At 55.5% G+C, this 23,751-nt stretch overlaps 3 protein-coding genes across 14 annotated transcripts; 2 read left to right on the top strand and 1 right to left on the bottom strand.

The window, feature by feature from the left end:
* The first annotated feature begins 467 nt into the window (after nt 1-467).
* PSMD8 (proteasome 26S subunit, non-ATPase 8) lies at nt 468-7,584 on the top strand. The gene is made up of 7 exons (XM_032323396.1): nt 468-845; nt 2,090-2,162; nt 2,279-2,381; nt 3,632-3,797; nt 4,813-4,913; nt 6,509-6,620; nt 7,352-7,584. Exons 1-7 carry the CDS (start codon nt 483-485, stop codon nt 7,487-7,489), a joined length of 1,056 nt encoding a protein of 351 aa, XP_032179287.1. The 5' UTR covers nt 468-482; the 3' UTR covers nt 7,490-7,584.
* A 419-nt stretch (nt 7,585-8,003) lies between these two features.
* SPRED3 (sprouty related EVH1 domain containing 3) lies at nt 8,004-23,406 on the top strand. 10 transcript variants are annotated; one of them, XM_032323386.1, is made up of 6 exons: nt 8,004-8,422; nt 15,006-15,186; nt 16,293-16,461; nt 16,606-16,635; nt 18,723-19,051; nt 19,831-23,406. In XM_032323386.1, the coding sequence occupies exons 2-6, from the start codon at nt 15,010-15,012 to the stop codon at nt 20,494-20,496; spliced, it is 1,371 nt and encodes a 456-aa protein (XP_032179277.1). In that variant the 5' UTR covers nt 8,004-8,422; nt 15,006-15,009; the 3' UTR covers nt 20,497-23,406. The 10 variants fall into 10 exon arrangements, with proteins under 10 accessions (XP_032179277.1, XP_032179275.1, XP_032179282.1 ...); XM_032323384.1 differs by lacking the exons at nt 8,004-8,422; nt 15,006-15,186 and adding exons at nt 12,954-13,086; nt 13,363-13,505; XM_032323391.1 differs by lacking the exons at nt 8,004-8,422; nt 15,006-15,186 and adding exons at nt 12,954-13,086; nt 13,363-13,505 and having other exon boundaries at nt 16,559-16,635; nt 18,908-19,051.
* Nucleotides 8,468-12,519, bottom strand: GGN (gametogenetin). Of its 3 annotated transcripts, XM_032323377.1 has the most exons (4): nt 12,431-12,519; nt 9,719-11,645; nt 9,540-9,619; nt 8,468-8,610 (listed from the first exon to the last, which is right to left on the bottom strand). In XM_032323377.1, the coding sequence occupies exons 2-4, from the start codon at nt 11,624-11,626 to the stop codon at nt 8,493-8,495; spliced, it is 2,106 nt and encodes a 701-aa protein (XP_032179268.1). In that variant the 5' UTR covers nt 11,627-11,645; nt 12,431-12,519; the 3' UTR covers nt 8,468-8,492. The 3 variants fall into 3 exon arrangements, with proteins under 3 accessions (XP_032179268.1, XP_032179267.1, XP_032179270.1); XM_032323376.1 differs by having other exon boundaries at nt 9,540-11,645; XM_032323379.1 differs by lacking the exon at nt 8,468-8,610 and having other exon boundaries at nt 9,535-9,619; nt 9,733-11,645.
* Nucleotides 23,407-23,751: the final 345 nt, after the last annotated feature.

Raw genomic sequence — 23,751 nt, 5'->3', positions numbered from 1 at the left:
GTTGAATAGGCGGGTGTGATATATGCAGAGGAAATGGGAGTAGGGATAAAAAAAAAAATGGGAATCCTCCGCGTATATGTGGTATTTAAGGCATAATACTGGATGATTTTTGTACAGTTTGTGTATATTTTTGTAAGCTTGGAGAAAATGTAGAAGGATGCACTGAGAGACTCCACGGAGACCTGGGTTCAAATCTCGATGGTTAGTCTCTGGGAAAGTTACCGAGCCTTTCAAAGCCTGTTTATAAAATGGAAATAATGACATAGCTCCACTACCGCCCCCTCTTGGCTTAAAGAAGCTTCTGAGAAGGTGGACTCTCGAAGACAGAAACGTAGCGTCGCGAACGCCTAGACCGAAGCCATGACAGCCATATTGGTTACGGGAGGCTGCAAGGCGTTGTGACTGCTGCCATTTTCAGTTAGGGCAAGAGAGGACTTCCGGTCACCATCTTGAATGACAGCAGAGGCGGAGCACTGACTGACATGTTCATTAAGGGCCGGACTCCAAGGGCACCTCCCCGAGATCGACTGAATACAAACCGCGGCGGGCGGAGGACGGCAGCCGTGGCCCCGCCCCCAACGTTGGGCTCCACCTCCCGGCCCCACTTCCGCCGGGCGAGCGTCTGTAGGCGACGCTGCCGTAAATCGGACCGGAGGTTTGCCGCATCACGGAAGATGGCGGCCACGGCGGTGAACGGGGCGCCGGGCCCCTCGGGCTCGGGCTCTGCGGCGGCCTCGGGTGCAGTTCTTCAGGTCGCGGCCGGCATGTACGAGCAACTTAAGGGCGAGTGGAACCGTAAAAGCCCCAATCTTAGCAAGTGTGGTGAAGAGCTGGGCCGTCTCAAGGTAGGGTTTGGCGGGGGCCTGTCTTAGGGTCTAGACCTAGCTGAGTTCCCGGCCGCGGGCGAAACCAGGGCGGGTTGGGAGATCCAGTAAGGTGAAGGATTCGGAACTGCCAAAGTGCGGATTTCGAGAGGTGAAGAAGAGATTTGGAACGGGGGGCGCCTGGGTGGCTCAGTGGGTTAAAGCTTCTGCCTTCGGCTCAGGTCATGATCCCAGGGACCAGGGATCGAGCCCCACATCGGGCTCTCTGCTCAGTGGGGAGCCTGTTTCCCCCTCTCTCTGCCTGCCTCTCTGCCTACTTGTGATCTCTGTCTGTCAAATAAATGAATAAAATCTTAAAAAAAAAAAAAAGAGAGAGAGATTTGGAACGGATCAGAGACGGCTCCACAGTGGCGGGGCGTGGTGGGGGGAGCCAGTGATGAAAATGTTCAGGCATAACTAAGTGGGGGGTTCAAGTTTTGGTGTTTGGAGGCCTAGCTGGCTGGAGCGGCAGGATGGGCGTATTGGAGTTTTTTTTTCTGATGGTGGGTTCTTGACGAGAGCAAGTGGGGAATGAGGACGGCCCAGGGTGATGAAAGGAGGCTGAGATGAAGGATTGCGTGGTTAGACCAGACCAAGTCAGGGTCTGAGACCAAGTCTGGGACTTAGGACGCATGGTGGGGTGTGGGAGAGGGTGGGCAGCCGAGTTTTGAGAATAGGACTGAATCTAGAAAAAATATTGTTATAGGAGAGGACCAGAATGGGGTTCAGGGTGCTTCAGACCAAACGTTGTTTGGGAAGGAGTACAAGTAATGTGGGCTGAACTGAGTCTCTGAATGGGGCGTGTCTGTTAAATTATATGTGGGCTGGGTGATGGGGGGATGTTACCTCCCTTTCCTCCGGGATGTAGATCTGGGGGTAATGGGAGGTGTAGCTGGGCCCAGCCCAATAAATTGTGGAAAAGGTCTGCCAAAAACTGAAGGTGCTAGCGTCCTCCCACCCCCTTGATTCCATTGAGTCAGGGATGGAGGATGTTTCCTGTTTTCCCAGTGGGTCTATTTATAATTGTAACCTGAGGTCATCCTAAGTGGGCACTCAGTGTGCCCAGGCTCTGTTCTGACTCCTTTAAAACTCACAACAGCTTTGAGTCAGGGATGATGATTAGTTTTGTTTCCTAGGTGGGCAAACTGAGGCTTTGCAAAAGTAAGTAAACCTGTACTTGAGGTCCCATCTTCTTTCTTTCCTTCCTTCTCTGCTGTCCTTGTCAGCTGGTTCTGCTGGAGCTCAACTTCTTGCCAACTACAGGGACCAAACTGACCAAACAGCAGCTCATTCTGGCCCGTGAGTGATTGGGGCTGGTGGGGGGTGATGGGCTGGGGGTGAGGGGAGGAATGGCAGGAGTGGTAGTCAGGAGAGGGACTCAGGCACCTCTTGAGAACCTGCCCTGTCACCAACAGGTGACATTCTGGAGATCGGGGCCCAGTGGAGTATCCTGCGCAAGGACATCCCCTCCTTCGAGCGCTACATGGCCCAGCTCAAATGCTACTACTTCGATTACAAGTGAGGATGGGTCCTGCCCCTGATTGGGTGGGGGCAAGGGGTTATATGGTAGTTTTTTGTTTTTCTTTTTCTTGTTTTTTTTTTTTTTTTTTTTTTTTTTTTTTTGGGAAACGAACTCTCTTTTATAGGGGAAAGGGAAAACTCTTTTTCTTGTTTTTAAATCACTGGTTCTCCAGCGTCTTAGGTCATCTTCCTTCAACTGGAAACTCCCTGTTTGCCTAACTCTGTCCCCAGAGTGTACAGGGTCAGGAGTTTGAGTTTCCTGGAGGTCCTTATCCTGAGATTGTACCATTCGGTCTCTGTTGGCCTCCAGTCTCTTCCCCTCTCCACGTTCCTATACTACATTTCTACTCTGCACTGTAGCTGCCTTTCACCTGCCCTGGCTCCAGCTTTGCCCCCTTCAATTCATACCCCGTGACAGCCAGTAAATTCTTTGCGATGCTAAAATTTGACCAATATTGGTACCCTGATTGGAATCTGTCATGGCTCTCCATAGCTCTCAGGCTTCAGACCAAACTTTCCTGCAGCCTCCAGTGCTGTCTGAGCCATGATCCCTCTGACTCTGCCTCCCCTATCTCAGCTGGTCTCCCCCACTGAACTCCTAAAGTCAGAGGGGTCTTAGTCACTGCTGCATTCCAGTACTGCCTAGCATGAGGTTGGGCCCAGAGCAGGGATTCACTGAATGTGTTGAATATAAAACATAATGTTTTTTAACTCAATGGTGCTTGAGTGGATTAATAATTAAGAATTTGACATGTTTAGAAGTCAGACAAACCTGAGTTTGAAACTGATTTTGTTGCTTCCTGATTATGTGGTCTTGGGCAAATGACTTCACCTCCCCATACCTCAGTTTCCCCCTTAAGTAAGGTTGATAACTCCTAATATCATAATCACAGCTAACACACAATATTTGTCAAGTACTGTTCCGATCACTGTACCTGGTTTAAGTCATTTGATTCACTTAACCCTTATTCACTTGACCTACCTTCTAAGAGATGGATGCTGCGGTAATTCTCTTTTTATAGTTGGGGAAACTGAGTCTGAGTCCCTTTCCTGGAGTGAGGTCAGTTTCTTGGGCCCATACGACTTGTGACTTCATGCCTCTCTGGACTTAGTTTCATTTGAAAACTCAAGACCCCATACTTCTGCAAGGAGACACCACGGGTCCATCAGGGTCTCTGGAGGCTGGGGCCGGGGGCTCATAGATACTTAAGCCCTCCTTACGTTGGTTCTCCCATCCTCGTCCACAGGGAGCAGCTCCCCGAGTCAGCCTATATGCATCAGCTCTTGGGCCTCAACCTCCTCTTCCTGCTGTCCCAGAACCGGGTGGCTGAGTTCCACACAGAGTTGGAGCGGCTGCCTGCCAAGGACATCCAGACCAATGTATACATCAAGCATCCTGTGTCCCTTGAGCAGGTGAGGCTGGGGAATGGGCGTGGAGGGAGGATCTGGAGGGGGTGGTGCAGGTGCAAACATTAGGGGAGTTTCCTGGAGGAGTGAGCTGGGGTCACCTGTCTTTAACTTGGGGACTCATTTGCTCATTTTTTCAACAGCTGTTGAGCCCCAGCCACGTGCCATGACATTGATTGGTTTTCAGACTGTTCTACAAACAAAACATTAAAATCCAGGATCTGGTGGGCATGACATTCAGATGAGGAAGCAGACAGTAAACAAAAAGATTAAGTAATCTATGTGTTCTGTCAGATGTTAAGTGCTATGGAGAAGGACAAAGTGGGGAGGGTGGAGAGTTGGTGCAGCGGTGAATTTTTTTGTAGGGTGGTCAGGGAGGAGCTTCTGAAAAGGTAAGATTTGAGAAAGATTTGAAAGTGGCCATGAACCCAGCCACGTGGACATCTGAGGGGAAGTGAACCGAGTAGAGGGAGCAGCCTAAGGTGCCGAGGCAGAAACATGCCTGGTGTGGGCTGAGAGTAAGCCAAGAGGAAAGTATTTCTAGAACAAGGTGAGCATTATCAGGGAAGAGCTTTAGTACCTAACTTAGGAGGTAGTTCCTAGAGCTGAGGTCTCATGGGAGGAGTTTGCTGTGGTGAGAAGATGGGAGCGAGCAGTTATGGCTGGCTGCACAACGCAGGCAAATGACTGGAGGGATGAGCTCTGGGGTGGGTCCAGCTCTCTCTCCTGTGATTGGAGAATAGGTAAGAGAATTAGCTATCAGCACAGGACAGTTTGGAGAAAGGATGTGCATGCGTGTTTGCGTGTGTGTGTGTGTGTGTGTGTGTGTGTGTGTACACAAACCAGGGAGTGCTTCCTGGAAGAGGAGGTGCTCAGTCTGCATGGGGAATCATGACTACTCTAAGGGTGTTCTAGCAGAGGAGATTATTGAGGCACTGGGAATGTGGTGAGGCCTCAGCTCGCAGACCCCTATGCTACCTCTTCCTTATCCTCTTTTCCTCTCCACCCTTGGCCTCTACAGTACCTGATGGAGGGCAGCTATAACAAGGTGTTCCTGGCCAAAGGCAACATCCCTGCTGAGAGCTATACCTTCTTCATTGACATCCTGCTTGACACTATCAGGTGTGTGGGGTGGGGCAGGGTCCTGTGGGGTTCAGAGAGTTTGGACTCTGGAGTCAGACAGCCCTGAGTTGAAGCCCATTCTGGCCCCTTGTGGTCTGGAGAGGTTGGGCATGTCACTTCTCCTTCTCTGTGAACTGGAACTTGTCATGAGATTGTGGAAAACAGCCCTCATCTCACTGGGGGCTGTTTATCTGTGTGCCCATATGATCCAGGCTTGGGCTTGGCACCCAGACAGCGCTCAGCAGGCAGGACCCAAGCTGCTTTTTTTAGAAGTGCTCCAGTCCATGAGGCATGTGACCTCACCTCAGGTCTCTTAAACTGTGGAACCCTCAGTTTCTTCTTCCTTAGAATGGGGCCATTTAGTCCCACTCAGGGGTGGCTCTGTGCACAAGTGATGTGACATGGGCAGGTGGGCAGGACACTGACACATCCCTTGAGGAATAAAAGGGTCCAGGTGGTGGCAGAGCGGGTTCATGGATGCAAAGTGCCAGACTGAGATGGGTTTCCATTTCTTGGATGGCAGAACTAAAACTAAGCCCAGAGATGTGGCGGGAGTGAGGAGGGCTAGCTTACGAGTTTAGATTATTTTTATTTTTTATTTTTTTAAAAATATTTTATTTATTTGTTTGACAGAGACACAGCAAGAGAGGGAACACAAGCAGCGGGATTGGGAAAGGGAGAAGCAGGCTTCTCACCAAGCAGGGAGCCTGATGTGGGGCTCGGTCTGAGGATTCTGGGATCATGACCTGAGCCGAAGGCAGACACTTAATGACTGAGCCACCCGGGTGCCCCAAGTTTAGGTTATTTTTAAATAAATATTTGGTTCTCCAAGGGGCGCCTGGGTGGCTCAGTGGGTTAAGCCTCTGCCTTCAGTTCAGGTCATGCTCCCAGGGTCCTGGGATTGAACCCCACGTTGGGCTCTCTGCTTCGCGGGGAGTCTGCTTCCCCCTCTCTCTCTGATTGCCTACTTGTGATTTCTCTTTCTCTGTCAAATAAATAAATAAAAACTTAAAAAAAAAATTTGGTTCTCCAAAATGAACAAGTAGTAGTATGCAGTGAGTGCATACCTGCTGCTTGGTCTAAGAGATAAAATACATCAGAAAGAGATGCACCCTCTGTGTCACTAACTTGTCCCCAGAGCTCACGCCTTTGTTTTCAGTGACTTGATCTTTGCTGTTTCTCTACTTCAGTGTTGATCTTGTGCTTCTTAACAGGGGTGGCAAGGAACCCTCTCAGGATTAGATCTAGAAATGGGGTACAGCAAGCACCCTTGGGTATATAGGGGGGTGATTCGGTAAAGAGATCCCTCATGTGAGTCCCAGCCTGGGTTTCAGACAGTCTGAAGTCCTAATGACTGGGAGTGGGATTCAGAGTTCGAGCCCAGTAGTCTCAGAGATCTGGACCCTGCTGTGGCCCTGGCTTTGCACCTCTGGTCACACTCGTGCCCCTTTCCAAGCCTGGATGAGACAGGGCAGGAAGCATGTTCCAGACATCAGTGCTGAACTGAAAGTTCAGAGCTCACACATGTCAGCCCTGGGAGGACAAGGCCTGGAGAGTTGTCTGTGTTCAGTAATGAGAACCTTGTCTTTCCTCAGGGACGAGATTGCTGGGTGCATTGAGAAGGCTTATGAGAAGATACTTTTCACTGAGGCCACCCGGATCCTCTTCTTCAACACACCCAAAAAGATGACAGACTACGCCAAGAAGGTGCCTGGGGCACAGGGCGGGAGGCGTGGGGCCAGGGGTGCACTCACAGTAGGGTGGGGGGGCCTGGAGGGACTCTGGAGCAAGACTGCACATGTTTAAATCCAGCTGTGTGACCTCAGGCAGGTTGCTGAACTTCTCTGAGCTTCAGTTTCCTGATCCATAGAGTGGGGGCTGGAATTTAACATGTGGATTGTTGTTTAGCATAGCACCTGGCAGGAGGTGGAGGTGGACGCTGATGCCCAGGGCCTGTTGAGCTGTTGTCCTTAACAAAATTCCTTAGAGGATGCAGCTTTTCTCTGCAAGACCTTGCCTCATTTGGCCTGGGGTGTTTATGCACCAATAGTGCCCTTGGAGGTGCTAGGGCAGGGGGTGGAGGGTAACTGAGGAGGGTCAAGACCAGACTGGAAGAAGTGAAATTGAACTTCAGCTGTGTTGACAGCTGATACTTAGTGATCATTTACTTTGGGCCAAACACTTCTCGGAGCTTTAGAGGTATTGGTTCACGGAATCCTCATAGCAGACCCAGGGAGCTGTGTGATTAGAGTCCTTTGCTTCAAACGTGGAGCAGCTGAGGGACAGAAAGGTGAAGTCACTTGTCTAGAGTTGTGTCAGTAGAGTAGGGTTGGCAAGGAACGTGAGCCAGGGCCCAGGTGGGCAAGTGCTGGCTCTGTGGGGTGGGGAGGGAGCCTGTGTGATCACCCCACCCATCTGTCACCCTTCCCTTCCTGCAGCGAGGGTGGGTTCTGGGCCTCAACAACTACTACAGCTTTGCCAGCCAGCAGCAGAAGCCAGAAGATACCACCATCCCCTCCACGGAACTGGCCAAACAGGTCATCGAATATGCCCGGCAGCTGGAGATGATCGTCTGAGCCCCCCCACCCCAGCGCCGGGGTGCGGCCAGGCCTGCAGCATTTAAAGCAGTGGCAGGGCAGGGCTTCCTCCAATAAAGGTGGATTGACCTTCTCTCTTGTAGGCCCTTGTCTCCCCGGGTGGAATGGTGGGGAGACAAGTTCCTTATCTGGGAAGAACTTAGAAGTTTGGGGGCCCTCTGGGGTGGAGATAACCCTCTTGTTGGGTCAGCCTCTGCCTGGTGGCCGTTGCTGAAGCTCTCCGATGGCAGCCATGACGGGACCCCGGTGGCAGGAGAGCCCAGGTTCCAGGTAGAGGGATTGTTGCAGCCGGCTGTGGACCCACGGGACTGCCAGGCCAAGGCACGAGTTTTTCAGCGAAGGGGGTGATGCATCACAGTTTTAAAAATGTTTGCAATTAAACCAGTTTGTTCAATAACATGTGAAATGGAACCCGTCTGTGGGCTACCAGTTTGAGACCTCTGTGGAACGATAGATGTGGGTGCTGGCAAGCCTGCCCTGGTTCCCAGCCTTCCTGAGCCAGTACTGTTAGGACCCCTGGTACTGCCCCCAGCCTGTGTTTCCTGCCATGACGTTTTCGAGAAGGTGTTTAAGGCAGCTTCCAAATCTGGCTGAGCCATTTGTGGGATGACTTTCAACAGTCTTCTAGAGTCTGTTTCCACACGTGTATAAGGGAGTGATCACCCCTGCTTTCCAAGTGGATTTGTGCCGAACATCTCAGCTTGGCCTCAGATTGGCTCAGAAATGGGGCTGATGGTATTAAGGGTAACGAGACTGTCTAACCCGCTGGGCCCATCAGTCCAGGTGCCGGATGCCTGGATTTCCATGACTGCTGTCTGGATCCAGTCTCTTAACTGTTTCTAAGACGTGCTTTCGTGGCGGCCTCTGCCCTAGCCCATCTCATCCCTTCAACCCCGAGGAAGTGACTGACAGGTAGCTAGACATCTGGATGGTTATTTTATTGTCAAGGACGGGGAAGCAGAGGGCACTGAGCAGACTGCACTCAGTTGGAATGAGTGGCCTGCAAGTCGTAGTGCTCCAGCCCGGCCACCAGGGAGCCAGCCAGCTTGATGGTGGCAACCCAGGGTGGCTCGCTCAGGTGGTTGGTGGGCGTGCTCAGCCTAGGGGGAGGGTAGAATCAGCAGGGCCTGGCCATGTGGCGGAGCCCTTGCCCCTCCTAGGTTTCACTTGCCCCATCTGTATGAAGGGCCATGTATCACAAAGGCAGTCTAGGGCAGGGTTATATCCACTTAAATATAGGAAAGGGGGCTAAGGATTGGTGATAGTGTCTGTGTCCTATACTCCCCTCCCCCCGCCTGGCCCATCCCTACCAAACCCTCAAGGGGTCCAGAGCAGAGGGTCTCTCGGTGATTCAGAATCTTTGGGAGCCAAGGGCAGATGAACCCTGGTGACCAGATTCCGAGATTCAGTGTGTGTGTGTGTGTGTGTGTGTGTGTAGGGGGAGTGTGTAACAAAGATACACTATCTTTCTGGAGCTGAGGACTCGGGTATAGCCTCCTTAGCATGGGGATGGGACATCTGTTCCCTCTAGCTGCGAAAGCCTTGGAACCCAGAGTCAGGAGAAGTTCCTAAAGGCTGGAGAGGTCAGGAGTGTGAGGGGCTAAGTCAGGGACTTCTTTGGAGGTATACATTCATCTCCTCTGCTCCTATCCCTAAAAAACTTGAGACATGGTCCTTGGTACCCTGAGGGACAGGGTTAGGCTATGTATGGCGTCAGTCCAGGGGGCACGAGCTTCCCTCCCTGACGGCTCCAGATCACAGGGCCAAGAGTCAGCTTGGAGATCTGTGTACCAAGAGGCTGGACCAAGGCGTACACTGTTCCTGGTCAGGGGTCAGTATGGTGTCAAGTTTTCTCTTGGTGCTGAAGGATTGGAGCTCAGCTGGGTTTGAGATACAGCCAAGGAAAGGGTCAGGGGTCAGCTGCCGTCTGGATTCCAGAGGGCTGAATGGGACTCTATCCGGGAAGATCGGGTTCAGGACTTCAAGGGGTATACCCTTCCCTCCCTACTACCCGATGACCTTTCCTCACCAGGCAGACACGTTGCGTGGTAGACGGCGATGACGCGGCTGGTGGCGGCAGTAACACTTGCAGGGACAGGAGTTAAGCACCTGGAAGGGCGGCCAGTGGCGTGTGGTGCCCGTGTTAGCCATCCCTGCTGGAGGGGTCCCGCCGCCACCACCACCCCTTCCACCACCACTGTCAGTCACGATAGCTGCAGTACGTTCGCGAGGACCATCTCCCGGCGCGCCATCCTCACGGGTCGCGCCTCGGGCTGCTCGGGCACCCTTGCTCCTTCGCGTGCGGGCCTTGATGGGCGCAGGCGCAGGCAGCGCTGGCTCCAAGGTGGGAGCTGGAGCCGGGGATGGGGCGGGGGCCGAAGCGGGAGCGGGAGCTGGAGCCGTAGCGGGGGCTGATGCCGGAGCGGGAGCGGGAGCCGGGGCTGGGGCCCGGGCCAGGGCCGGGGCCGGGGCCGGGGCCGGGGCTGGGGCTGGCGTCGGCGCTGGCGCTGGAACAGGAGCCGGGGCCGGGACCGGGACAGGAGCCGGGACCGGAACTGGGGCCGGGGTCTGGGCCGGGGCCGGGTCGGGGGTCGGGGTGGGGGCCTGGTCAGCAGCCAAGGCGAGGGGCAGAGTGGGAGCTGGGGCGGGAGCCAAAGCCAACTCCAAGTGGCCCGGGCGTGGAGTGGGAGGGCGGACCACGGGCAGCCGCGTTGGCAGGAGCACCGGCGGCTGCGGAGTCGGCGGCGGCGCGGGAGGCGGCGTGGGTGGTGGCGTGGGCGGCGGCGGTGGCAGCACCTCCTGTGGGCCTCCCGGCCGGGTGCTCACAGGCTCACCATGGGTGGGCGCCGGGAAGATGAACATAGGCGGCGCCAGCAGGGTCGGTGCAGGCCTCCGGGGCCCGGGGGTTGGGTGCATCTGCCCCGGCGGAGGCGGTGGGGACCCCCAGGGCCCGGAGAGCGCGGCAGCGCGCCGTCTGGGCACCCCGACACCGCCGCCGGCTCCGTTGAAACGGAAGTGGCGTTCAGGGCCATCCGGAGGGCTCACCCAGTCAAATTTGGGCTTCGAGCCTGGAAAGGTGGTATAGGGTGGCGGTGGAAGGGTCCTGGCGTGGGACACGGGCGCCGAGGGGGTTCCAGAACACCCCTCGCCGTCTCCATCACCGCCTTCTGCTTCCTGAGTCCCCCGAGGGACCTCTCCCGAGGGTCGAGCGACCCCAGGAGCCAGGGGCCCCTGCTTCAGGACCTCAGCGTAAGAGATGGAACCCGACGCGGCAGCGAAGAGCCCTCCGCCTCCTCCGCTACCCCCGAGCGAGGCTTTGGGTGCTAAGGAACTCGAGGCTGCCGCAGGGGCCAGAGTGGGCCCCGACTTGAAGGTGACTTTGCATAGCAAACTGAGGCCGGATTCAGAGACCGCAGGCCGGGCCATTTCTCCCTCGCCCGCTTGGGGAGGCGCCCCTCTGCGAGCTCCAACCGCCGTCTGGCCCTCGCTGCGGTACCCGACCTGACTTTCTGTGGGGGGCGTGGCGGGTGTGGCCAGAGCAGGAATGATTCTGTGATCCGGAGGCTGCCGGTCGGAAGGTGGCGGTGGTGGCAACTTCCGCGGCTCCAAGGGCAGTGGAGTAGGGGATGGGGCCCTCGGGACAGACTTGGGGTCCTCTCCAGTTACTTGCCGGGGCGGCGGAGGCAGCGGACGGAGGCTCGGAGGATCGCCCTGGCCGCGATGGCTCGCCTCCAGCAGACCGCGCATCCGGGGCACTGGAGTGCCCGTGGGTTTTCGCCACTTAGACGGCGCGGGCAACAGGGTCCCCACGGAGGGCGGGGGTGGTGTAGAGACCGCGGCCGCAGCCGCCTCCTCTGAAAGGGGCGTCACTGGCGAGGGCAGTTGTAAGGTCAGGGGCGAGGGTGAGGCCTGGGGCTCCGGGGGTAGCAGGATTCCCGGGGGCGCGGAGCTTCCAGGGAACCAGACGCCCAGCCCGCGAGCCAGGCGCATCGCCGGGGAGGAGGGGGTCACCTCGGGCTCCACCAGGGATGTCCGGCGGGACTCAGAGGAGCGGTCCGAGGCCTGTTCTTTTCGGGAGCCCCCGCCCGCGGACGGCTCCGACTGCACGTTCCCCATTTCTGACGGAGGTCGGGGACTGTGGTCAGAAAAACTTACGCCTGTCAGTCTGCTAAAACTGTGGGGACTCCACGAGGCTGGCTGTGTCTGGTCCTACCCGTCCACCCCAGACCGGCCCCTATGTTCCAAGATCCACTCAGGCACCAGTTGCTAGCCGCATTCTTGTTCCCTGACTCTCGAAGCTCAATCGTTCTTCCCCGTTGCCCCATTCAGCTACTGTCATGCCTTCTTCCTCATGACCCCATTCAGTTGCTGTTCAGATACTTAGGCTCCATTCTCTTAGTGTACTAAGGTTCTGTCCCTGTCTCCCCATCCTGGCTTGTCCCTCAGGTCACATCCCTACACTTTGACCATATATCCCCGGTCTCTAGGCTCCAAGCTGCAGGGCTTGCCCGCTTTCCTGTCCGTTACTCAGGCCACATCACTCATGATGATTGTGCTCAGTAGCCTTTAAGGCCTGCAAGGAGTTCAAACTTCTCTCCCAGTCTTCTAACCTGGCTCGGAGGCCCAGGCCCCGCCCCTGCTCTCTGGTTCGCCCCTGATTGTCAGTATCGGTCCTCATCACCGGCCCCAGGTCTGGCCACTCCTCCGCAGTATTCTAGTCTTGCTAACCCCCTAGTCCTCACTTCTAACCCTCCGATCCCTCTCTCTGAGTCTATCATTTGAGTCTCGCCCTCTTCTCAGGCAACGGCAAATCGTCGGGCCTCACTCCTAAACTTTTACTGCTCCTGGTCTAACACTCAGGCCCCACCCCTTTCTCCAACTCCGCCCTGGCCCCGCCTTCGCCCAGAGGTTCCCACTCACCGACTCCTCCAGCCGACCAAAGTTCAGACCGCGGCCCCCTGGGCCCAGGGCAGGGCGGGGAACGGCCGTAGCAGAAAATAACCGAAAAGAACGGGAGTGAAGCGGTAGATGGCAAGTGGGCGAGACAGCGAGGGCGGACCCCGAGATCTAGGCCCCGCCCCCGGGCTCGAGGCCCCGCCCTCCCGTGAGACAGTTGCAGGCCGGCCCATTACGAACCTGGATCTCCCTTTGAAATATTCCGACGTCTTCTTCCCCGCCCCCAGACCTTGCAGTCCTAGGCCACACCCCTTTAGAGTGTAATCCTTAGCCCCTCCTCTTTAAAATGCTCCGCCCCCGTCGTTAGTCCCTCCCTCGAAGCTCCGCCCATTACGAACACTGCCACGGAGCTCCTCCCTTTCAGCTCTCTCGTGGGCCCCGCCCATAAGACAATTTACCTCTAAACTCCACCCTTCAGGACCCCACAACATCTCTTCCCAAGACCCTCTCTTTCTTTGGGCCTGCCTAGGAGGCCCATCCACTGCGGAGACGCCCCTTCCATGACGCAAGCGCTTGTACGCGCCCTCGGCGTCCTCACCGACTCTCCTTCCCAAGGCCCTCCGACCCCGCCCCCTTGCGAATGCTCCCATTTTGCCCCACCCCTTTTCGAACTCTACCAGGTACTCAGCTCCTCCCATTTAGAACCCAAAGCAAAGACCCTCACCTCTTTAGAACCCTGAGACCCGGCCATGTCCCGGACCTTTCACCACATCCCCAGGGATCAATGGCGCGAATAGGTGGGAAAGTGGGGGGATCTTTTCTGGATCCTGAGAAAATGGGGGCTGGGGGGCTGTTCTCTGTAGCTAGTGACGGGCTCTAGGACCCAGCGGGCAAGTACGCCCGCCTCGCGCTTACCCCTCCCCCAAGCCGCCCCCTCCCCCTCACCCATCTTCCAGGTTCCCCCTCCCTCCCCCGTCGCCCCGGCTCCCGGTGCCCGTCTCTAGCGCCGCTGGAGCCAGCGAGGGAGCCGGAGCGAACAGGAGGAGGAGGAGGAGGAGGCCAAGTCGCCGCCGCTCGGAGCCCGGCCGGAGCCTCCCAGGCAGGTGCCAAGAGGGGCGAGGGGGCGGGGGCTGACAGACTGCCTGTCCTGGTGAGGGGGCGGCCTGGACCGCGCTGCGCCTCCTGCCCACCCGGGCGCCCCCCGGACCGCGGCTGGAGGGACAAGGGGGTGGGGGCCCCCAAACTGCGCGGCAGCCATTTGGGGTACCAGTCTCCATTTGGGGGCCTGGACTTCTGCGAGGACGCCCCATTCATAAAATTCCGAACTGGACCCCCACCACTGAGGAACTCTGGGGACCACTCCCCCAGGGAAACAGATGTATGGAGAGCATAGGACATTCAGAAATCCCGGCGTCCCATCCCAGCTAGGCCCTGGGGGACCCCTGCCCTCTTTCTCTGCTTCACCTGTTGTTGGGGGAGGCGGGCGGACAAAGGAAGCAGCATCACGTGACTGCTCATTCACAAAATCCCATCCCATTGAGAAAAGGGGGCTGGGGGCGCTGCGACCGCCCCTTCCCCTCCCAAAGGGCCGGGGAAAACCGACAGCCTGCAGGTGGGGGAAGGGGCTAGAGCTCGTTGCCTGGGTCCCTAAGGTTGAGACGCCAGGGTCCCTGCGCTATGTGGTAGTGAGGGGCTGGACGCTGGTCCCGATTACTGGGCGGAGGGCTACGTCCCCTGAGCTGGGGGGCGGGGTAAGAAGGTTCTGAAGGATGCTGGGGCGGGGAGGGGGAGGAGGAGGGATCAATTCTCCACCTCCCCTCAATCTCTCCCCCTTGCTTTCCTTCGGCTGGGACCTGAGGGAGCAGGCTTGATTTTTGTGAATGAAACGCACTCTGGTTGTGTCTTGGTCGCCCGTTCCTGGCTTCTTCTGCCTCCATCTCCCTTTCGGCCTCTCTCTGGTCATTTCTGGTTCTCTCGCTTCTCCCTGCCCATCTCCCGTTGCTGGGTGACTCAGTGAGCTTTGCATCCGGTCTCATTCATAAATCCGGGAAGGGGTGGGGGGGAAGAGAGCCTGGGTTTCTCGCCCAGCCAGTGGCCTGGGCGGCAGAGTGTGGAGACAGTGTAGGGGGGATCTGGAGCTGAGTTGATGGGCTCTAAGAAAATACATATGCGCAGGCACCCAGCTGTGAGGGGGAACCATGGGTGGGGCTGTGGGAATGTGCTGAGGGATGAGAAGGAGACTGGGTTGATAGGGGAAGAGCTGGAGGGGGAAGGGAAGTGGAAAACTGAGGCTGTGGGGGTCAGGATTGGAACGATGGGGAAACAGACGAAGGTGGGAATGGAGAGGACAGGTAGATGTGGAGAAGATGAGCGTAGGAGAAAAGAGATGGCATGAGGAAGAAAGAAGCCATGCTGGAAGAAGGTGGGCATGGGGAGGAGAAGGCAGGCATGTCAGAGAAAGTGAGAATCATTGCCTGCGAGTGCAGTGGATCCAGACGTGAGGGATGAAGACAGGGGATGAGGGTTGGGGGAACGCTGAATGGGAGAACAGCACTGCAGCCCACTCACTGTGTTGTACCCATTTCCCCACCCCCTCCAGGTACATGGTTCAGGTCCGAGCCGTGGTGATGGCCCGAGATGACTCCAGTGGGGGCTGGCTGCCTGTGGGGGGCGGGGGCCTCAGCCAGGTGAGCGTTTGTCGGGTCCGAGGGGCCAGGCCCGAGGGGGGGGCCCGCCAGGGGCACTACGTCATCCACGGGGAGCGCCTTCGGGACCAGAAAGTGAGCCACCCTGGGGCGTGGGGGTAGGGTGGGGGCGTGGGGGAAGTAAGGGGATGGGTCTGGGAGTGCAGAGATGAAGTCAGGTCATCTCCCAGCCCAGAATCAAGCCGGGGTTTGGGACATAGTGTGGAACTGAATATCTGTCTGATGGAGAACAACTGGGCGTTCTGAGACAATCTGGGTGTATCAAGCAGGGCCTGTCTACTGCCATTGTCCAAAGGGCCGTCAGGGCAGCCTCCTCCCTGGTCTTGCCCTGCTCCTGCTCCATCCCCCAACCTCAGTCTGTTCTGCAGGGGCCCTGCTAACACCTGACTCAGAACATGTCCTTCCCTCTGCTCAGAACCCTCCGGTGGCTCCATCTTGCTCAGAGATCCTTACCAGGAGGCCCTACACCACCAGCCCCTGTCTGCTCTAAGTATATGGAGGCATTTGGTGGGGGACCATCTGGACGGGTCAGATAGGGTTTACAATCCTATATGTGGGTTCAGCAGGAATATTCTGGGCTGCCTGGCATGATTTGGAAGGACAGTGTTGACGTTTCAGCTGGGGGTGTGGTAGAAAGACTTGGATTATTTGAAAAGGCTTGGGGTACAGCTTGCATTTCAGAGCAGGGGTTGGAAGGGACAATGTAGGGGGATTTGAACTGGTGTGAAGGAATATGGTGATGTTGGGCAAGGCTGTGAGGAAACACCTAGGGTGTTGACCAGCATCCAAGGGGAAAGCTATGGAAGTTGATAAGAATTTTGAGGTAGCATTTTGGGAGATTATTGGGGCATCAGAAGGAGCTTAATGGTAATATTCTGAGCTGTTCAGTAAAGTTCAGGGAGTATTACTGAATCAGAAGGAGGGACATTGGGTTATCAGAAGGGGGCATGAGGAAAATATAGGGTTTAAGGGGCTTGGGGGAAATGTTGGGATATCAGAGGTGTGCTCAATAAAATTGGGAAGTGGTGTTGGATTGTTGATCAGGGTTCAGGGGTACACCTAGGATTGACAAATGAAGTTTGTGGGATGCTGAGGTATATAGCTAGGCTGAGGGGTAAAAGGAAGTCACAGGCATGGCTGGAAGGGGGCTGCTGACCTGACCCCCTCTTACCACCCCTCAGACCACCTTGGAGTGTACCCTGAGGCCAGGCTTGGTTTACAACAAAGTGAACCCCATCTTCCATCACTGGAGTCTGGGTGACTGCAAGTTTGGACTGACGTTCCAGAGTCCCGCGGAGGCTGATGAGTTCCAGAAGAGCCTGCTGGCCGCACTGGCTGCACTGGGTCGAGGTGAGCGGCGCAGGCGGTGGGTGCTGGAGGATGTGGCAGGACGGTGGGAGAAGCTGGGACCCAGGGAACTCACTATCTGCCTCTCTTCCTGCCCCAGGCTCGCTTACCCCCTCTTCCTCCTCCTCTTCCTCCTCCCCTTCCCAGGACACCGCAGAGACCCCCTGCCCTCTGACGGTGAGTCCAGGACACCACTCTGCTGGGAGGGCAGGGATTATTTCTATTCTCCAAACATTCTTGAGCATCTCTTGTGTATCAGGCAGCATGCCACATGCTGGGGACACAAATTTGGGCCCAAACTATTAATATCAATGTGATGCCTGTTATCCTAGCTTTCCTATTCTGTTGTGGGTCACATATTCATTCAAGAGTATTTATTGAGCACCTGTAAATAAGTAGTGTTTTAGGCACTGGGGATACATCAGTGAACAAAACAAAGTCCCTTTCCTCATGGAGCTTCTATTCTAGTGTGGAAAGGCAGAAAATTTAAAAAAAAAAAAAAAAGATAAAAGATAAAAGAAAAAAAAAGATAAGCCATATCTTTTATAGTGAACAAATTAATGACAAGTTCATCCTCCCAGTTACTCAGGGTACCAACCTTGAAGTCATCGTTGACTTTTGTCCTTTTTTATGCTCCTCATCTAATCTCTTGTCAAATATTGGCTTCGCCTTCAAAATGACTAGGATCTGCCTCCAGCCTGGTACTGTCCAACCTCATCTGCCAACCAGAGCATCTCGCCAGCCTCTTATTGTTAACTGCCCCCCTCCTACTTCCTACTATCTAGAAATTCCTCACATGCAGCCAGAGGGACCCTATTGACATCTAAGACAGATTGTGGCCATCCCACCACTCAGAACCCTTCCAGGGGTCTATCTCACTCGGGGTAAAGGACAAAGCATATAAGATCCCATGCCATTTAGCCCCCCTGTTCTCCCTTTTGCTCACTGTGCTCCAGCCACACTAGCCTCCTCACTGTTACTCCAACACGGCAGGTATGTTCCTGTCTCAGAGCCTTTGCACTGGCTGTTACTTGTCTTGGAAAATATTCTTCCCCAAATTTCCACATGCCTCATCCCCTTACTTCCTTCAGGGTTTTATACACATATCACCTTCTGAGTGAGGCTCTTCCTGAGTAAGCTGTTCAAAACTGTGATGTCCCGATGCTCCCTATCCTGTTCTAATTTTTCCCTGTTCTAGATATTTTCCTTATTTTCTTCCTATAGGCAGTTTTCTTTTTCTTTCTTTCTTTTTTTTTTTTTAAGACTTTATTTATTTGAGAGAGAGATAGCAAGAGAGAACATGAGGCGGGTGGTGGAGAAAGGGAGAAGCAAGCTCCTTGCACAGCAGGGAACCCAACTAGAGGCTCAGGTCCAGGGGACCATGACCTGAGCCAAAGGCAGACACTTAACTGCTTAATCGACTGAGCCATCTCAGTGCCCTAGTATGGACAGTTTCTTATCTGTTAGCTTATTGCTAGAATGCCAGCTCCAGGAGGGCAAAGGATCTTTTGTTGCTTTCTTGTTGCATGTCCGAGACCTAAAACAGTGCCTGGTATACAGTAAGTGTTCAGTAAATATGTGTCAAGTACATTTATTGAATGAATAAATGCACATAATTTCAGATGTGATTTGGCATTTGCTGGGAACAGTGGGAGTTGCTGAGACTTAGAAGAACAAAACTGGTTCCCTGGGCAGAAAAGTGGGAATCGCAGGGTGGAGGGAGAGGTGGATGGGGCACAGAAATCTCGTGGACAGGTCCTATGTATTTGGTGCTTACTCAAGAAAGATGCTGGACTTCCCATGCTCCATCTTACATCCTTGCAATGGCCTTGTGTGAGCCTGGCATGCCGTAGGTGCTCAATGAATGTTTACTGAACATAGATGGATGAAGTCAGAATGATGACCCCCACCCAAGCTACAGAAACCAAGGGTCTGAGAAGTGACATTTCCCTTTGTAAAGGACAAGTGGTTTGGCTGAGAAGGAACACCTTCCTGTTGGGTGGTGGGGGCCCCCGTCAAGATCTGGGGATGGGAATGAGTCAGGAATGTGGCCGACTGGCCAAGGGAGAGGGTTTCTGAGAAAGGGAAAGATATTTGGTTGTTCCGTAGGTCAGTGAGCAAGCTGAGTAGATAAAGATGAAGGGGTTTTTGAGAACAGTGACCATTTCCAGCTCTTCCTGTTGTTTAGGCATGTGTTATGCCCTGTACAGTGGGTCCTAACCACATCCTTATGAATAGACACTATTATGATCCCCATTTTACAGAGAAGGAAACTGAGGCTCAAAGAGATGAGCTCACTTGCCGGAGGTCACACAACCAGTCAGTGGCAGAGCTGGGGCTTGCACGGAGGCCTGTCTGGCCGCAGAGCTCTCGCTTGCCATGGGAGGGGGTCTATGTGAGGGCATCAGCTGTGCCGGGGTCCGGCTCTGAGGCCGCCACTCTCCCCCAGTCCCATGTGGACAGTGAGTCCTCCTCCAGTCACAGCCGTCAGGAGACGCCTCCCACCGCCGCGGCGGCCACTATCATCACGGTGGAGTCAGCTTCTGGCTTCGGGCCAGCTACATCCCCCCAGCGCCGCCGCTCCTCTGCTCAGGTGCGACCTCCCGCCTCCACTGGAAGTCTGGGGCTTGTGGGGGTGGGGAGGAAGTGGGGAAGGGTGCTGGGGTCCAGAGGTAGGTGGGTGCTGAGACCCCAGAAGGACAAGAGACTGCAGACAGATCCTCAGGGATGGTTGGCTTGAGTTCGTGGCAGTGATGGTAGAGAGAGGGTGCCTGGGGACTTAGGTTCCTTGGAGCATCTGTGTGGGCTTTCCCTGTGTGTCCTGCGCTCTTGGAGATTTTGGAAAGTTCTGAATTCTGAATCAGAGGGGCTTAGGGGATGACTTAGACAATTCTTCGAGTATATTAGGGAGTTTTTCATGCTTGTGGAAGGAGTTCTTTAGATTGGTTAATTTATTAGGTGGGGCATGGACTCCAAGGGGGCTAAGCTCCCCGGGGACTGGATTCCTGTGTCCTGAAGGACATGGCTGGAGTCCCAAGCTCCTGGATCTGGGAGTAGGGGGGTCTGGGTGCTAGGACTTCCTGGGTCTTGAGAGAGGGCAGGGCTGAGAGCCTGAATCACTGGGTCCTTAAGGTGTGGGCTTGGTGCCTGGATTCTTTGGTCTGTTCTTGGATTTGAGAGGATTGGGCTGGAGGCTTGGACGTCTGAATACCAGACCCAGAGACACTCAGGATCCCAGGGCAGCTTCCTAAGATGAATGAGGCCTGAAGGCTGGGTCTTTGGATTCTCAAGTCTTCTGAGACTGGGATGGATTGTGGTGGAGCGTGAGGGATCACAGACCCCGCTAACCTGTTCTATCCCTTCACCCCACAGAGCTACCCTCCGCTCCTACCGTTCACGGGGATTCCGGAGCCCTCAGAGCCCCTGACTGGGGCAGGGGGCCCGGGATGGGGTGGCCGTGGCTATGAGGATTACCGGCGCGCCGGGCCGCCCGCGCCCCTCACCCTGTCCACCTGCGTCGTGCGCTTCGCCAAGACCGGCGCGTTGAGGGGCACAGCCCTGGGGCCCCCTGCCACACTACCCGCCCCTCTCGCCGAGGCTGCGCCTCCAGCGCCCCCCGCTCGCCCACCCCCGGGCCCCGGCCCTGCCCCTGCGCCTGCCAAGGCTTCCCCCGAGGCGGAGGAGGCGGCGCGCTGCGTGCACTGCCGGGCGCTCTTCCGCCGCCGCGCGGATGGGCGCGGCGGTCGCTGCGCGGAAGCCCCGGACCCAGGTCGCCTGCTGGTGCGCCGGCTCAGTTGCCTGTGGTGCGCTGAGAGCTTGCTCTACCACTGCCTGTCGGACGCGGAGGGTGACTTCTCGGACCCGTGCGCCTGCGAGCCAGGCCACCCGCGTCCCGCGGCGCGCTGGGCCGCGCTGGCCGCGCTCTCCCTGGCTGTGCCCTGCCTCTGCTGCTATGCGCCCCTGCGCGCCTGCCACTGGGTCGCGGCGCGATGCGGCTGCGCAGGCTGCGGGGGTCGCCACGAGGAGGCGGCGCGGTGAGAACGGCCTGGTGGGTCTGGTAGTTGCACCAAGGACCCCAAACTGAGGGTCCAGGACCCTGGACTCCGTTCGGACCCCCAAACCCAAACCTAGGCACACCCGGAACTTGGAGCTTGAGTTTGGATTGAGAGACCCCAGACCTGGAACCTGGACCCCAAACTTAGGACTGAGAGACCCCAGACCCAGCTTCACTGGGATGTCTGTCCAAGAGGTCCCAGGCACCCTGAGTTCTGGCACCCCCATCCTGCCACCAACCCCCTTCCTGACTTAGACTGGGGAGACTCCAGGCATCCCCAAACCCTTCACCTCAGGCAGGCTGGGGAGCACATGTATCCCCAAGAGATGCAGGGCCCTGAACCCTGACCCCATGATGCCTGACACATGAGCCCTCAGATTACAGTGAGTCAGGACCTGTCGATAACCTGACCCTGCCTGCATACAATTAACTCCCGGATCTTGAGACCATAGAACCCAGATGCACCCCAAATGGTCCCTGAATGCTCACCTAAAACTTGGGGCACCCATATCTGAGATAGTCTTGTAGCCCCCTAGCATCCTAGAGGCACCAAAACCCCTCTCAAGATGCCCTGAGTCCATAGGTGTGCCCAGACACATGTTCTCTGCCCAAAATGACTTGCAAGACTCATCTCTGAGCCTCCCCGTGTTTTCCCCACCAAGATCTAGATGTCAGATCCAGGATGCTCTGGGAACCAAGGATCAAAGACGTCTGTAGACCCACTCATCCCAAGCCAGTGTTCCCAGAGCTTTGGATCTCATACATAGGACTCTGAGGTGCCTAATGCTCCCAGATGTAGTACTGAAGGTCCCCAACCCCTTAGGGCCCAAGGCACTGGTCTCAAGGCCTCAGATAACCCTCTTTCAAAACCTCTTAGATTTGGATTTCAAGCCCCAGAATGGCCTGGAATCTTTGGCTGCTTTGTACCCACAGATCCCCAATCCCCTCAAGGCTGGAAGCTCATCTCCCAGATGATGGGATGTTCATGGCCACACAGGCCTCTCACCCCTTGGCCCCCAGCTCCTGAATGACCCCAAGGTGCTTTGGGAGCACTGGTCCCAAGACTCCAAGGTGCCATTGGTCCCCCAAATTCAGGGCTTAAGCCTCCACAACATTGAGATTGTCCCTAACTCAAGACCTTGGCCCATCCACACGAGACAACTGAGGTGCTTCAGGACCGTAGCACCTTCAGATCCCAGATTTCTGTGGACTCAGACCTCTTCAGCCTGATATTCCCTGATACCTGCTGCCCTTGAATCCTGCTGACCATAAGCCCCTGAAACCCCAAGGTCCCAGACCTCCAAATTTGAACTTTAAGGGCCCCATCCCAAGCCTCCAGCATCTCACAGAACTACTCCTTTACTATGGTAAAACAAAAACAAAAACAAAACAAAACCCCATCATCTTGAGCTCATGTTTCTGGGTTCCAGGAGTATCCCAGAACTCCACATCCATCTCTAGGACCCAGCATTGTCATAGATGATGGTGCAAACTGTTTGCTAAGCAAAGACACACAGTCAAGATGGGGGTGGCTGGAATTCACACCACACTCTGCTGGCTGCACTGTGCACAGAGTGGACACACACATAAACACACACACACTCAGTCACTCCCTTTGCACTCTTCCCCAAGCCCAAACTTAAGCCCCAGCCCTAGTCCAAGCTTTTTATGTTCTGCCCTGTTAACCCCTTCCCTTCCATCTCAGAGTTGGGGGTAGCTTTGTGAAGCTTGAAAGCCAGTTTCATGGCCCTCTGTGATACCACAGTCTCTTTTCCCTGAGTGGAATGGGACTTTCAGGGTACCTCAGATATGATGGCCTGAAGCAGAGGATCAAGGTCTTGGAGCAAGACAATTTCAATGCTGTATGGGCTTGGGACCTGCACGTGGTCCCAAGAATCTGGAAATGTGCATTTACCTTTCTTCATTACCCAGACTTGGATGGCCTTGTAGGGGTTTCAAGGGATAGGTCAAGGGGGTCAGAGGGTTAGATCCTTCTGTCACTTCCTTTAAATTATTAACTATTTATTACATCCGGAACCTGTGAGATTCCGCTCTCCCAACCAGACCCTGGGATGGGTGAGAGAAAAGGGGGATGTCCCTCCCATCCCCACTCTGCCCAGCTCTCGTCACTGTCAGACCCACCAGAGCTGAGGGCAGAGGGACCGGGGGCTGGGGCGGCCTGGGTCCCCATCCCCTTCTCTGTGCCTCGGTCTCCTCCCTTCCGTGGTGGGCGGGGGGAAGCTCCATTCTTAACCTACCTCGTTTTGGGGAGGGGTGGGACGGGGACCAGAGTGCTGTAAGGTGCTGTGGGATCTGCGGATGAAGTGGTGGGAGCTGGGGGAAAGTTCCCCCAGCTCCCACCTCCCAGCACCGCCTCTCCCAGGTCTCCCAGTCCTGCTCCCTGCTGATACCCACCTCTGATCCATGATTACTCTTCATCACCCCCAAATCAGGGGTGCATGGAGGGCTGACCCTGGGAGCCAGGAAGACCTCAGACCCTGGAGCCCCCAGGCCCAATTTCCCAGCTGCTTGCCCCTCAGATTGGATGCTTGGCCCCCAGATTTGGGGGAGGCACCCCGACACTTATCTTCCTGATCTTGATTCCAAGCCAGTCTGTGACCTCAATATTGTTACCATCAGTGCAGGCTGCCGTGGCGGGGGAGGACGGGAGCCAAAGACCCAGCCTTGTCATTGGGGAGGGGGCATGAGATATTCGCTCCAAGAAATGTCTGTGACAAAGTCTCAGCCTGTGTCCTTTATTTGCATTGATGCACCGCATCCACTCACCTTCCTGAACCACCGAACCAGTCGCCTACCAGATTTGTCCTTTCTCCTTCACATCCTTTAGTCCCAAGCAGACTCTCTGGCTGAGTTTTATACATTTAGTCACTCAACTACACTTACTGAACATCTGTCATATGCCAGGCCCTGTTCTCAGCACCAAGGACAAGGCATCGAACAGAACAGACAAAAATCCTTCCCCACGAGCAGCTTATGAACTTTACAGTGGAGACAATAAATGACATGTTAGATATGATATGCGCTGTAAAGAAAAGTAAAGTGGAGATGGGGGATACAGTCATTTCTAGTCAGGGTCACCAGGGAGCTGGCATTTGAATAAAGCCTTGAAGGAGGTGAGGGAGTCCTATGGATGTCTGCAGGAAGAACATTCTAGGTAAAGGGGCGTGTCTAGCATGTCTAGGTAAGTCTGAGGGACTTCAAGGGAGGGAGTGTCTGGA

This window comes from Mustela erminea, chromosome 19, assembly GCF_009829155.1.
Source record: "Mustela erminea isolate mMusErm1 chromosome 19, mMusErm1.Pri, whole genome shotgun sequence".
NCBI classification, from domain to species: Eukaryota; Metazoa; Chordata; class Mammalia; order Carnivora; family Mustelidae; genus Mustela; species Mustela erminea.
This window is presented reverse-complemented; position numbering and strand designations above follow the sequence as displayed.

What these genes read in the sequence shown, in the direction of transcription:
- SPRED3 (XM_032323384.1), top strand. Translation starts at nt 13,047, where the DNA reads ATGCTCCCATTTTGCCCCACCCCTTTTCGAACTCTACCAG. An exon ending in CCCTTTTCGAACTCTACCAG is followed by an intron (nt 13,087 to 13,362) that starts GTACTCAGCTCC and finishes CCCATCTTCCAG; the next exon opens with GTTCCCCCTCCCTCCCCCGT. An exon ending in GCCCGGCCGGAGCCTCCCAG is followed by an intron (nt 13,506 to 16,292) that starts GCAGGTGCCAAG and finishes ACCACCCCTCAG; the next exon opens with ACCACCTTGGAGTGTACCCT.
- GGN (XM_032323376.1), bottom strand. Translation starts at nt 11,626, where the DNA reads ATGGGGAACGTGCAGTCGGAGCCGTCCGCGGGCGGGGGCTCCCGAAAA. An exon ending in CCACGCAACGTGTCTGCCTG is followed by an intron (nt 8,611 to 9,539) that starts GTGAGGAAAGGT and finishes CCCTCCCCCTAG; the next exon opens with GCTGAGCACGCCCACCAACC.
- PSMD8 (XM_032323396.1), top strand. Translation starts at nt 483, where the DNA reads ATGTTCATTAAGGGCCGGACTCCAAGGGCACCTCCCCGAGATCGACTG. An exon ending in AAGAGCTGGGCCGTCTCAAG is followed by an intron (nt 846 to 2,089) that starts GTAGGGTTTGGC and finishes TGTCCTTGTCAG; the next exon opens with CTGGTTCTGCTGGAGCTCAA. An exon ending in ATCCTGTGTCCCTTGAGCAG is followed by an intron (nt 3,798 to 4,812) that starts GTGAGGCTGGGG and finishes TGGCCTCTACAG; the next exon opens with TACCTGATGGAGGGCAGCTA.